This window comes from Trifolium pratense, linkage group LG7, assembly GCF_020283565.1.
Source record: "Trifolium pratense cultivar HEN17-A07 linkage group LG7, ARS_RC_1.1, whole genome shotgun sequence".
NCBI classification, from domain to species: Eukaryota; Viridiplantae; Streptophyta; class Magnoliopsida; order Fabales; family Fabaceae; genus Trifolium; species Trifolium pratense.
In genome coordinates, this window is record NC_060065.1 from 32,986,696 (window position 1) to 33,001,857 (window position 15,162).

A 15,162-nucleotide genomic window follows, 5' to 3' on the forward strand; every position below is an offset into this window, starting at 1 on the left:
GCTATTTGGAATGGAATATATAGGCACCAGTGGTATATTCCACCTTTAGGTCCGTTTGGTGCACAGAATAAGAGACAAGATAAAATAATTGTATCCTGTCTCAATTCAGTGTTTGGTGACACAGCAGGATATGATAAGTTAATCTTGAAGCTTATCTTATCCTATCCTTATCCTATCCAGGATATGATAAGAATTTTTTTATTTATTCTATAAAATATATTTTAAAATAAAAAACTGAAAATTAATAAAATATAAATAATAAAATAATTTGATAGTAAATATATATATATATATATATATATATATATATATATATATATATATATATATATATATATATATGTGTGTGATTTTCTCATAAGGGTAATTTAGTAATTTATATAATCTAAAAAATTAAAATTTTCCTAAAATTACAATATTTTAAAGTAAAATAATTATTAAAAAATTTCAAAATAGGAATATTAATTTAAATTTAATAACAACTTAAATATAATTCTTTTGCAATGGTAGTTTTATTATTTACATATGAGATATATCATATATTTATTTAGCTTATCTACCATGTATAAATGAGTTATTTATTTGATCATGATTCATATAAAAAACTTAATTTATTTATTTTCTCATGATTTGTATTTAAAATTTAAAGATATTTGATTACTTATTTATATTTTTATTTATAAAATTCAAAGTATTACAATATAATTTTTAAAAAATAACAATTGTTTTACAATGGTAATTTTGCCATTTAAATATGTTATGTATCTTATCATATTGGTATGAACAAGTATGTATTAAAAATATGATATAATAGTTATCATGTTTGTTATCTTGTGTGCACCAAACACAAGATAGGATAACCGAGGATAACTGTTATCCTGCTGATATTTTATCCTATCACTATCCTGTTGTATATCATATCCTGTCACTATCCTATCCTGCGCACCAAACGGGCCCTTACTGTTTTTTTTCTTTTTACTTGTTCAAGTAACATAATAAAAACAAAAGTTGTTCCATTGAAGTTATCTTCTCAAATCTCAATAAACTAGTTTATAGCTTTTAACTCATATAAGTTAAAAGCTTTGTTTCGTAACAGTTTTTAAAAACGAGTTTATAGCTTATTTTATTAACGAATAACCACTGAACTATATCAATAATAGATATTAAAAATCTCTAAAAAGTAGGAAATGTCATTAGCTCAAGTATATGGTGAAGGACTTACATGGATGGGCAACAATATTCAAATTGTAATGTAAGCTACTCTCACACTGAATGAACATAATAACAAGGAATATCATTTGAAAAATTATGTAAAATATTTCCTTTCATATTATTTTTAAAGTTCACTTGTGAATTTTTACCATCATGCAATTTTTTCTTTCGAAAATGCAGTTTAGATTGTCCCTCTATTTTTTAAAATGATGTTTTAATCTACTATTTTAAAAACTAGTTTGCTGGCCTCTAATTTTGTTTTTTCTTAATTTTCTACCTCCATTTCATTTCGAAGTATTTTTGCTAATGTGGCATGCTTATTATTGGTGTGGTAACACTTATGTGACCTTTTTTGCTGAAATGAATATTCAATGCTTGTGAGACAACTTGGTAATACAAGTTCATATATGGCTGAGCTATGGAGGCTTCACCAATGGCTATGCTTAGCAAGGTTGGGTAGAGAAGGAAGTGCAGTGGCTGTCATGTGTACCAAGAAATCGATCGTTGAGCTGATGTGCGCAAATATGGGTTGTAACGACAGCATCAAAGAGGTGATTTTTTATCATCCACCTAGTGAGGTGGTGCAAGTGTTTGCTAATGATCTTGGGAGAGTTTCTTTCTCCATAGTACGTAGTGTCTATGTAAGTTTTCTTTTCTTGGATTCACGCCCCTTTGTTTACCAAAAGAAAACACTTCAAAAGCACATTGAAAATGCTTTAAAATGATTTAAAAGGTAATATAAAATCCAAAATAATTCCAGATGGAAGGAATGATGAATTATTTCAAACAGTATAATGGAATTATTGTTTCCAATTGTGATAAAAGTGACTGGCATATGGGATATGCCAAAACTATCCTGATGCATATTTTGGCCGATCCCATATTCCCGTGCCCCACACTTTTTCCAAATGTTACGTTTCCCTCGACAAGACTAAGATTATACCAGAGAAAAGGGTAGAGATCTTGTGGTCCTCTTTTGTTCCAGTGAAGTCTCCAACACTGTTGGGAAATAAGGTAGGTAACTTCTCAAATCTGTCAAAATTTCACTACCGGACGCATGCTTACTTCCAGTAATATGCGGAGGCAGATTGAGAAATTATCGATTGAAATCGACCAACATAAGAGAAACCAGTCATGTACGCAACAGTCATCGAAATACTGACTTGGTAGGGGACTGAAGCAGATTCCCCAACTAGTGCAAGGTTACAAAAGCAGTAGAAGACCATCATACACATAAGTATAAAAGGATGAGTCAAATAAATTTGCGGGGGTCAGATTATAGCACGACCTCAAACATTTATAATTACATGCGGCTAGGAATATGTTTATTACTTTCTAAAACATGGAAAGTATAAACCGATGTAGCTCGTTTAAACAATTTATTTATCTAATATTTTACAGGGAGGCGAGGCGATAGAATTACAGAAAAAGATTTAAATCTGAATAAAATGATAGTTGCATCTAACATAGCTATTATAATACACAATTCTTAAGGTAAAATACCACATTGCAACTTGTCATTTAACTGTGTCTGCAACTCAAGCACATTATTCGTTAACCTTCAAGAGCAGCAATTTCCTCCATCACTTGGGCTTTGTCAGCTTCAAACTGTTCATCCTCTGTACAATTCCAACAAACATGTTATCATCGGAAAATATTTTATACGATAAAAGAAACAACTAACTATTCAATAGACGGTATCACTTACCTTTCTCAATTTTGAATTCATCCAATAGTCTCAGCATCTTACTTTTGTTTGCAACAAATATGCTGATAATATCAGCTGGTTTATTTTGGTTTGCAGCAAATAGCTGTTTTGACAAGGAAACGTCAATAACTTGCACAGATCAAAATGTATGATATAACTTAATTGTAATACCTTGAAAACATGAAATGCTTCTATCTGTATGCTCTTGCTTGACTCCTGCATAGTTAATCAGCAATGACCCATTAAACAATCACTTTGCACATACATATAAATTCTTAATTTTCTTTTCTCCGTTGATCATATTAACATCCAAAACTAAATAGAAATGTGTTCGGTATTCAGATATCGATGCTTAGAGTCTTGGACAAACTGTACCTATAACAAGAATGGTGATGGGCTATATATTTTGGTGAAACTAAAAACAGCAAAAGATAGAGGAAAGGAATAAACATTACAATCAAAAGAGGGAGTAGGGGAGAAGCACACAATCAAGGCAAGAAGATAAGTGAGAGGCATGTAATTAAGTTTTATGTAAAAGGACCATACTCTTAGAAGATTCATCAAAATCCTCAGGTTTTCTCTTGAGCTTACATATCGCGTCATTACAGCAGAATTTGAACGATCAAGTAACATATCTCCCAGCAACTGTGAAAGAGAAAGAAATCAATCTCAGCAATTTTCTATGCATCACCCGAAACATGAAAAAATGTAATAAAGACCTCAGTAACAACACATATTAATTATAACATCAGATTACATGGACTAATGTTCCAAATTTTATGAGGGAAAAACAAAGAATATCATTGCACCGATTATGTTATTGTTGACTAGCTGTGATGGTTTTTTAACATTTCAGTAACATTCATAGGTCATATGTACTGCAAATGTAATAATTAATAAACAAACAAGCAATGAAATCAAATGTTCTACGATTTGAAGTTAAATTTTCAGCTAGGAGATCTGCATTCTTGCTTCCTTAAATAGTCATACAATTTAGTAAGTTACAATTAAGATCAAATACAAATTCATATAGCACCTTAACAGCTAGGCGCCTTGTAATATAATTGGAAGATTCCAACAGCTTAGAGTTATAATCTGCAAAAAACTGAAAACAGTAACAATAAAGATGGTCAGTAACAGTTAATAAGTAACTGATGATACATAATCATTTCAATAAAACAGATACATATATTAAACATGTTAAGTAAAATAAAACAAGTGAAAGTGATAACTAGATGATTGTATGCAAGCAGAAAGTTTTAAAACATAACTCAAAAAAGAATTAGCTTAAAACTTTATTCCTAGATAAGCCAAAATAAACATGAAGATTCATTGTAACAGTGATTAGTGGCCACAATATGCCTAATGATTAGAAAATGTTTTCACCCTCGGTTCAAGAAGATTCATTTACCAAAAAGGATATTGTTATATGTAACAGAAATCTATTTAAAAGCAACAAAACAATTTTTTTAAAAGAAAAATGAGTATGCTATATATATTGAAAGAATAGAGTTTAAACTAATAATCAGAATAGTATCTGTCATATTATAATTATAAAATCATGATCTAACTTATGCTAACATTACCAGCAAATAACAAACTCATGAGGCAATCAAGCATACCACCCATGCATGTTATCTAGCTAAACAATGCCAGAAGAAATACATGGTGGCATGTCGATATACAAGTGTGTATATAGATTAAAATTATAACATTGATTCTAAGGTTGAAGGGGAACCTACCCATTCATAATTCTTAGAAAGGAAGTCAGCTACAGTTGATTTATGTCGGGTCATGAGTTCCTGAAAGTGGAAAACAAATTATAACATTGGTTCAGTTTCAAAAATGTGCATGTCACAAACGAAGAAACAGCGAGCATAAAAGTACTTTCAGATGATACCCACTTTAAAAGTTGCCGCAGCATCTGCAGCAATGTCGAAATTTGGAAGTTGGATATAATCAAAGAAATTCTTCATATGAGGGGAGTTCAGAACATATCTGATACAAAACCATGAAGCATTAGAGCATCACAAGAGATGGGGAAAAGTTTATCAGACCTAGACTGTTTTTTCTTTTCTAATTCTCAATTTCAGTTTCTTTATATGACCTTCCTGCACATTACCCCTCTTATTTGGCATAAATCTACAAGTGGTGCAGTTACATGGATCTATAGGAACCAAAAGATCCTGTTTATTACTAGAAGGATTGTGTTTCTAGCAGTCATCATTAAAAGCTTAGAGCTTGATACACATAACAAAAAATAACACAAAATGAATTATCTGCTCTTTTATGCTTACTTTGCAACAATCTGGTGTCTTATACACTCCCTCAGCATTGCCCCATAGTGCAAAGCCATATCCGTGTTTTCATAACTATAAAGAGACAACTGTCAGTAACTGCATGATGGAAACAACACTGAGCAAAGTATAATCTAGTAAAAAGGTCTATAAGAAACAAAGGAAATCAAACACATAGCAAGACAGACATGTGACAAAACTATATTTTACTTAAAATTCAGAAATGGTGACCAACGACGTAGATTATCTTGTTTAATTCAGCGAAATTATTCCAATGGTTGGTGAGAAAATAAATGTATATTTCCATCCACGGTAGTCAAAATCCCAATTTGAATTGTAAAATCCTATGATTTTATGGTAATGCTTGCCCTAACGATTAAGAGTATAAGCATAATGCTATTTTGGTGGAATTGTCCCCTGTTAATCATTGAACCGAATGATCTACGATCTTTGAAACGTTTGTGTAATTATGCTTATGAATGAATTTAATGCATATCAAGTGAGAGGAGTATCTTATTATGAGAGAGATAAGAGAAATAGATAATGAACATTAAATAAATAATATGGTGCACATTAAAAGTTCCACATAAAATTAATTGCACGTGATTTTTTTCTACAACCTTCTCCTTCCTTGTTCTCTCACGGAAACACGTAAGTTCCTTCAGTTTCTTGATTCTCCCTACTAATTTCTTTCAACAAACTAGGCTAATAAAAATACACTATTATCATGAAAAATCATTGCAATGGTTTTGGTGATCTTAGTCTATGTCAGTTTAAGACCCCTTGTGTTTTTAACTCCATATCTAGCTAAAAATAACTCAGGAAATGGAAACTAAAATTCTCTGCTAATGAATCGAATTGACCTCTATGCTTCTTTCTTCCATTTTTCTAGTAAAACTCCCTGTTGAGTGTTAATAATATCCAAAACAATCAAAGAGAGCAGCAAGAGAACGGGTAAAAATTATTTCGAACAAAATTAGGGATTTTGCAATTGTGGCACACAACGATAAAAGGGGTAAAAAAATATACTGAATCAGAGACAAAAGATGAATGTTTTTTATTAGTGCGGATTTAAACTAAATGTTGTTGTCCATAGAAAGGCATCAGGAAACAGAGAAGTTACAGAACGAACATGAAGGCACGGTAAATTAATAGCGAGCAGAAATGTATAATATGTGGTTTGATTTTTAATTAGTAAATTGATCACAGCCGTTTAATTTAATCTAAGGGTTGTTATCCAATCCTCTCATTATAAACACTTCTCTCACTTGATATTCCCTATCATTTTGTATAATCTTGGGATTAGTGATACGATTCCACAATTTTACTTCCCCTTCCCTATATTGCATAGGATAGAATCTCGATTCTGACTGCCTTTTTTCCATGCATGGTCAAGGAGAAAAGTACACCCTATTGATTTCAAAGCTTAGTAGGACAAAAATGATTAAGCAACAAAAATATTAATATTTCTTACCCAACTATCAAAATATCCATAAGATCCATATTTTTCTCCAGGTAATCAGATGCGATCAACTTAGACTGAACCGGTTGCCTTTGTAAATTTGCAACAACTTGGGTGGCGTCTTTTCTGGCCTGCAAAAGCCCATAGTTTTGACTCTCAATTTTTACAAATAATAAACAGTTGCAATACAGTATAAAGATAAAACATCCGTGTGCGACTCAAACCATCACCCGACGGTGCAACAATGCTAACATCTTAACAAGCATACACGTAAATCTAACGGCAGTTACGATATCAAATAAGTAATAAAAAAAATATGCTTATTGAACTGCAAATATATTGGTCTCAAAATTCCTTAATACCTCCAAATTCAATTTAGGAATACAATTGATAAGCAGTCGCAACGTGTCCTCCTTAAAGAACTCCTGAGTTAACTGCGCACAAGCTTCCGTCACTGGTTCAGATTCACTATTTCCATAAAGAATTGACTTTAGCTCCCTGATGTTTTTACATAGCTCATTCATTTGCTGTAAGATGCATCATAAACATAGTAAACATCAAATAAGAATGAGTGGTTTTGCTAGCATATGCAGTCAGCTGTTCCTTACACAAATTTTACTCTCTTACAAGTATAACTTACAAGCACAGTTACATTTAACATTGACATACAAGTATAAGTTCCTACCGGGAAAAACTAGCCCTACATGGATAAACAACTCATTTGTAGCATATAGCACAAGCGCTTATCATGATAAATGCTTACGTATAAACTTACATAAGATATTTCTATAGCAAAAGATAAAATAAAGTCAAGTTGTTTTTGTATATGCTATAAGTTGTTTTCACAAGTTATATTGAAGAACTTATGAAAATATACTGAAAAAAACTTATGAAAATTGTCACAAGTTGTTTTCATAAGTTCTCCCAATCAGTCTCGCAAACACAAAACTTACACTAGTACATAAGCTAAAATAAGCTAATCGAAACAAGTCCTAAATACCGTAACAAAATTTCCACTAAACAATTCCAAATAACATCTACAAGAAAATTGCAATGATAAAATATGATCATCATTCATCAATCACCAACAATTGAAGTAATCATTTGAAACAAATCACTGCCAAATACAGCTGCGAATTACATCTAACATATGCTCATTGCAAATTGCTGATTATAGCATGAATACAAAATATGGAAGAAAAAAATAATCATATCCTAATTCCTAATAAGAAACAACAGCACGATATCAAAATTAAATATATAAAAACATCATAAACACAAATTTTAAAAATCGGAAGCTGAAAATGCACATAGCTAATAGAAATTGAAGATTTCATCAACGATTAACAATTGCAATGAGTTCATTCATAATTCAAACATAACGGGAAAAAAAATCTGAAAAATAAATTGCGATCTAAAGATAATAGAAACAAACTTTTTCTTCCTTCTTGCTATCGCGTGATTCGGTGCTGCTATCGAAGTAGATAAGAAGATCTCTGGTTTGGCGCACAATATCAATAGGAGTGCGTGGCTTTGGCTTGAAGAGACCCTTCATCTTCTCAGGTTAGGGTTTCTGATTCAGCGAGGAAGATGAAGATGAATGGTGAAGAGAGAGTTAGAGAGAGAGAGAGAGAGAGAGAGATTTTTTATTTTGCCATATTAATATTAGTTAGTTCAATTATTATTACTATTTATGATTCAGATTTTTATCAGAAAAAAAATGAAATTATTATGTGTGGATAATCCAGAATGAAGATGCATTAGGATACGATCTGTTATGAGATTAGATTCAAGTTTTGATACTAATACCAGAAAAAACAAACTTTTGTTTCATCTTTTTTCCCCCTTTTACGTCGATTTTAATTCAACCACTCTAAGTTCGGTAAAAAAATGAAAATGAAAATACTCCATAATTTATAATATCGGATTATGATAGGATGATTTTTGTCCATAAAATAGTTATGATTAATACGGATCGGGATCGAGTGACTTTATGGCGCGAAAGACATACTGTCTTTGGTTCTTTATTAGCCGTTTGAGTAATCTGAGGCATCATCCAATGCCACACGTCCTTATATTAATTAAAAGGCAAAAAATATTTTGCTCTAATATTTTTTATTATAAGGAAGGTTAGTTGTTAGTATTATAATATTATGTTTGTTTTTTTTTTCTCTTTTGTCAGGGCTTTAACCTTGAATCTCAGGCTCTTTAATCCTTAGCTCAATTAGTTTGACCAGCTGAGCTATCCATCTCACCTCATATTTTGCGCTAATTTCTTTTTCTCTCCTTCTAAACCATCATGATCTAACTTAGATTGTCACCACTGTTATTAAATCCAACCATCGGCACTGCATACCGCACTGACTTTACCTTTGTATACTGCGTACCCTAAAGAAAAGAAAATAAACAACCACTAAGAAAGAAAATACAATAAGGTGACCACTGAGACCCAACTACACACGACAACAAATTTTAACAACTCTGGCACAAAATATGATACATCCTCCACTCATGTAAGGAATGGATTTACCCTGATGTGATGTCATTGTTCTAAACGACTGGATGTGATAAATATTATGGTGATAAATGAGTAATGGTGTTTTACTAGTCACAATCGAGTACATGAAAACTATGATGAAGTAAGTAACACAAGATCATAACTAACAGTTCTAACAACTTAAGAGGTAGTTATAATTGCTCGTAGAGGCTTACGAGCTTTGATAGCTTGCAACTCAAGTTACTAATGACAGTTTGTTCCTTTTCCACATGATGTTGTCTTCCATTTCATAATCTTCATTCTGCTTATCTTTCAACAAATGTCATGATTTCAAAAAAGTTTCTAAAATTTCCATTTTAATAATTTGTGTTACTTAAGTAACTAAAGAGCTAAATAGAAAACTAACATGGCGCGAGAAGTACGAGAGGCGTAAAAAAAAAACTCAGAAATTAATTTGCCATAGCATACCAAACATCTTTCTCACATATTCCCTAAAACTAGGGGTGTGCAAAAAATTTGGTTATCCTTAACCAAATTACTAACCAATTCATATCCAATCATAGTTTGCAAAATCCATTTAAAAAAAAAAACCACACCACTCCAATAAAAGAACACCAATTATAAACCATAACCACATTTTGTAATTTGGTTTGGAATTGGTTTGAAAATTCAGGCCCAATAGCTAATTCAGGCCCAATTTTCAATTTTTTAAAATTCTTTAAATTGTTTATTATATAATAAAATAATTAATTAAAAGAGGTGGTGGAGGACCGGTGGTCAACACAGCGATCAACGCGACCAACGGTGGCCGGCGTGGCGGCGCTCCGACCGTATGATGTTGTCTTCTATTTCATAATCTTCATTCTGCTTATCTTTCAACAAATGTCATGATTTCAAAAAAGTTTCTAAAATTTCCATTTTAATAATTTCTGCTACTTAAGTAACTAAAGAGCTAAATAAAAAACTAACATGGCGCGAGAAGTACGAGAGGCATAAAAAAAATCTTAGAAATTAATTTGCCATAGCATACCAAACATTTTATCTTGTGCCCCCAAACTTTCTCACGCATTCCCTAAAACAATCAAAATACCCCCTCGATATCTAGGTAGCAAATTCAGTTCGCATTCTATGTAACGGGTGACAATTTTTTTTACTCAACATATGAACCCTTCACACCTCCATGAATAAAACTATTATGGTAAAACACAATTCACAACTTAGTGGGAACACAAACGCAGTTCGCTGTGTAGAGTATGAACTCAAACATAGTTTGCTATGTAGAGTGCAAACTCAATTTACACCTTAACTAATAAACCTTATAAATATCTGGCCGCAGTCAAAAACACCAACAAAAATTAATGAAATGTCATTAAAGGGGTCGAGATTTATTTTCTTAAGCGAGGAGATTCCCTGAGTTTAATGCTGATGCTGTTGTTAATGAGAATGATATATGGAGGAAGGAAATAATGAGAATTTAAATGAGGGACCAATTTTACGTCAATAAAGGAAATCATGGTAACTTCATGCTAAGTTTAAGCAAGGAAATCATGGGAAACAAATCAAAGATGGAAGAGTAATTTTAAAAGGGCTCCAAATCAGGAAAAATCAATCAAGGAGTAATTTTAATGGAGTCGGAGGAGGAATTCCGATGAAGCGTCCTACACATCTTGAACTTCACAAAACTTGCGTCATTTATAACATCGATGCTCCTCAACATGTATCTATTATCTTCCCCTTTTTATTATTATCGTTCTTTTAAATTGCACCTGCTTCACCAAAGTTATTAAGGTCCTGTTTGAATTAGCTTATTTTGAGCTTACGCAAACAGGTTATGTAATTTTTATGTATTATTATAAGTTTGTTAAGGTAGTTTGTGATAAAATAGCTTATAAAAATACAATTTTCATTAGTGTGAACTTATAAAATAGCATAAAATCTAATTTATATTGCATAAGCTGTTTGTGTAAGCTCAAAAATAAGCTAATCCAAACAGGGTCTAACTTCACAATTCAGTATTTTGTTGCATAAAAGCGCTTATAAGTGTTTGTAAATTTATAATGGCAAAACTATATATTAATTGTACCGTACATATTTGATTAACATAACCCTTTAGATAAACAACTTAAGTAACCACTTATATCTATAAGTAATTATTCTCTCCGGCTTTAATTATAAAATATATTCACCTTTCAAATTCATTGAATAAGTATTTGGTTTATATTAAAGATTCAATGAATCAAGGAGAGAAGATACTCAGTGGTTAATTTGTGAGAAAAATAGTATTGGAGCTAGATGCTGACTTCTGATGTAGAGTTGTATTCTGATACAGAGTTGTTCATCGCATGATCGGTTTAAAAACGGACTCTTCATATATTCCATAATCAAATATAGGAGAATCCTAAAAAAAATGTTAAAGGGTGAAACTTTTTGTTAGTAAATTCACTAAAATCATTTGTAAGTTACTAATTTAATAATAAAAATCAAATAAAAAATTTAGTGGCATTGTTATTTAATCTAATAATAATAATAACTGGGAACATATATGCCAACAACTCATGAATGTCGAAAACCACGTCATCATGCATTTCATAATCTTTAATAATAAAACATTGGAGTATTATGTGAACTGATATATTTCTTTAATAATAAAACATTGGAGTCAAACTGTTTTCATATATGATATAACCCACCTATAAGCTATTTTCTTAAGCTTTCCCAGGATGTTGTTTGGATAAACAGCTTACAGAACAAACACTTATCATGATAAACGCTTATTTATAAGCTTACATAAGCTTTTTTTTTATAGAAAAAGATAAAATAAAAATATATTGTTTTTATATATGCTACAAGCTATTTTTTTCATAAGTTATATTGGAGAGCTTATGAAAATAGGTTGAAACAAACTTAAAAAAATTGTCATAAGATGTTCTCTGAAACAATCTCACAAAACTAATACCAGTAGATAAGTTCAGATAAGGCGATCCAAATAAACCCTAAATGACTTATTAGATATAAGCCGAAAACAACTTTTGGCATTTTCATAAATTTTCTCAAACAGTCTCACAAGTGGCGCTTAAACCAATACATTCAAATAAGTTAATCCAAATAGTCTCCGATTGGGTTTCTCCACTTGTATTCCCCTTCTTTTCTCTGTATCTGACTGTTTTTTTTAACTATTTTCAATTATCTACAAGTTCATGTTTTGGTGTATGCAGACAGATCCCAAAAATTATTCTAGGGCTTATGCAGCCTTGGGAGTTGATAACAGTGTAAGATTGGATATTTTTTGTCAAAACTTTAAGGTTGATGTGATACGGTTCACGAATGATGACATTGAGTTTGACATGATTGGTATTGATCCTGCAATTGCCAATGCTTTTCAAAGACTTCTCATAGCAGAGGTGACATGTTTCTATTTTATTTCAATCTTCATCTTGTATTGAATATTACTAAGATTCATTAGAATAGAGGTGACATGTATCTTAGTTTGTGTTTTTTTAACAACTAAGCGCCTGTTTGGTTCCGCGTTTGTAACCCCTAGACGTGTGTTTTAATGCCATCACCATGATTTTTCAGTTTTTCAACATGTTTGACTCTTCTTTGTAAAATCGATTCAGTCTTCCAAAAGCAATTCTAGGAGAAGCTCCAAATCCTAGCTTCTGCGTTGAGTCTCAAATCAATTCTTCTTTACTGTTGGTTTGACAGTTAATAAACTCATTTTCTTCCTTTTTTTGCCCTCACCTACATATCTATCTATTTACCCTTGGATCTATCTCGCTTTTTCTCTCCAAATTTCTGCAAACAACTTTCTAATTCACATCACTCAGATTCACTCCTTCAACTAGTTGCATGTTTCCGTTTCCATTAGAAACACAATCATACGATCTGTTTTTTCCCTTGTAAGCTTGAGTTGAGGCCATTACACAAGTATTGAGTGATGGAGAAATCATAGAATGGTAGAGAAATATTGAAATTTTAGGGGAAGGAGAAATGGTAGAAGAGTATTATGAGGTGGACAAATATCAAAAGGGTAGAAAGCCATTGAAGGCTGTTAAGAAGTCCCACATCGGTTGCGATATGGCCTGACTAAGTGTTTATATACTAGAGACAATCCTCACCTTACAAGCCGGTTTTGTAATGATGAGTTAGGCCCAATACTCATTTCTAAGATGGTATCAGAGCCTATCCACGATTCGCTGGGCCACTTCGTCGGGCCGCCTGCAATCAGGTTTCTGATCGGGCCCTCCACCATTCATATCCGCGCCTCAAGCCCATAGCGCTTGGCGCGAGCGGGGGTGTTAAGAAGTCTCACATCGGTTGCGATATGGCCTGACTAAGTGTTTATATACTAGAGGCAATCCTCACCTTACAAGCCGGTTTTGTAATGATGAGTTAGGCCCAATACTCATTTCTAAGAAAGGCTATGAAGAAATGGGATAGAGAGACACGAGAGTCGAGAAATGGAAGAAGGTTCTGGGATAATGATTTAATTGGATTTTTTTAACTAATGGGTTGGGCTTAAGACTTTATTTTCGGTGATAATTTTTAAGTGTGTTGTTTAAAATTTATTTATTAGTTATAATATAATTAAAGACCCTTTTGGTAATTGCACATTCAAAAGTAATTTTGATTCAAATCATCCAAACAACATCAAATGTTGATAATCACTTTTAAATTGATATATACAAACATAAATCAATTCTAATCAACTCATTTTTAACCAAAATCAATTCTATCAAACTCAATTCTACCAAACTCAATTCTAATTACCGCTAAACCAAACACACACTAAGCTAAGTTTATAGGAACTTTTTTTTTAACAAACCGTAGTTCTATTTTTATTTTATTTTTATAAATAATTGTTTATTCTCTTAATTTAGACATATATATCAACTTTCTTACCTATGGTTTACATTTTTAATCATAAAACAATCCAATATAATTTAAATAAAGGGTACCAATAATTTTGGTTATAGCATACTTCCTTTCTGTTTCATCTATTTAAGCATACTAGATTATGCTGTACACATCGATCCCTCCACAACAAGATGATGAGTTGTACATGTGTGCTACACGAGAACACGAGAGAAACAGATTTACCGCAGTAATTATGTGATGTAGTTACTGCTTTCATCCATTTGATCATAATTAACTGCTGAGATTGTTCAAGGTTGATTTTTTTTATTGTGATTTGGGTCGTTTGATGTTAAATCAACTACGTCATTTTTCTGCAGCAGGAAATCTTGATCCGAACACGAGTTGTGTTCCATCACAAACATGAATTGAAAGAAAAAGACTGATATGCATGACTTAAGGCCAGTAGGGCCAGCCACTGTTGAACCGATAAGGTTCTTTCTTGCCTTCCCCCATTCACATGTTTGTGTAGCTAGTACATCTATTTACCTAATTAATGTGCAACCCATACTGATGGCACACAAAATAATAAAATATCATGCAATCAGATAAATTTAGTTTAAAATTACTTAAAACTAGTTACCAATTATGTTTCAATCAAGCTACTTTATAACACCTGAGTTTATAATGAATAATTTATAAACTAAGTTATCTGATTGAATTTGTAGTGTTTGATAAAATTAACAGTTGAAATAGTTTATAAATATGTAGGTACGACATAAAAAATATACTTTAAAAAACTGATAAACTATAATTTGGTTAGCTTTGGATATAAATATAAAATATTAACCAAGTTTTTAAGTTCCTCACTTAAATAGAGCGTATGCAATGGGTAGTATGATGAAAATATAATTTTATTTTTTTTGGGTACACTCCTTTGATATGTGTCTGTCTCCATACTACAAACTATGTATAATTCATTTGATACGTAGGTATCGGTTTAGGACTTTAGGCCTTGCAAACATTCTGAAAAGACATGCACTGAAAACAATTAGAGTAGAAAATACTACTTTGAGTCTTTAAGGAGGAGAATTAACTTGTCCACCAATTGCTTAAAAAATAAGCAACAAAA

General features: G+C 31.8%; 1 protein-coding gene across 1 annotated transcript; it reads right to left on the minus strand.

The window, feature by feature from the left end:
• Nucleotides 1–2,450: 2,450 nt before the first annotated feature.
• LOC123898560 (putative MO25-like protein At5g47540) lies at nt 2,451–8,603 on the minus strand. Its single transcript, XM_045949545.1, has 11 exons — nt 8,115–8,603; nt 7,042–7,206; nt 6,692–6,810; nt 5,218–5,292; nt 4,825–4,918; nt 4,663–4,722; nt 3,957–4,025; nt 3,467–3,565; nt 3,092–3,136; nt 2,921–3,023; nt 2,451–2,831 (listed from the first exon to the last, which is right to left on the minus strand). The coding sequence occupies exons 1-11, from the start codon at nt 8,232–8,234 to the stop codon at nt 2,767–2,769; spliced, it is 1,014 nt and encodes a 337-aa protein (XP_045805501.1). The 5' UTR covers nt 8,235–8,603; the 3' UTR covers nt 2,451–2,766.
• Nucleotides 8,604–15,162: the final 6,559 nt, after the last annotated feature.

Coding starts and splice junctions, on each gene's coding strand:
- LOC123898560 (XM_045949545.1), bottom strand. CDS start 8,234: ATGAAGGGTCTCTTCAAGCCAAAGCCACGCACTCCTATTGATATTGTG. Junction 3,566..3,956: donor CAAGGCGCCTAGCTGTTAAG/GTGCTATATGAA, acceptor TCTCTTTCACAG/TTGCTGGGAGATATGTTACT. Junction 3,137..3,466: donor TTTTGATGAATCTTCTAAGA/GTATGGTCCTTT, acceptor TTAACTATGCAG/GAGTCAAGCAAGAGCATACA.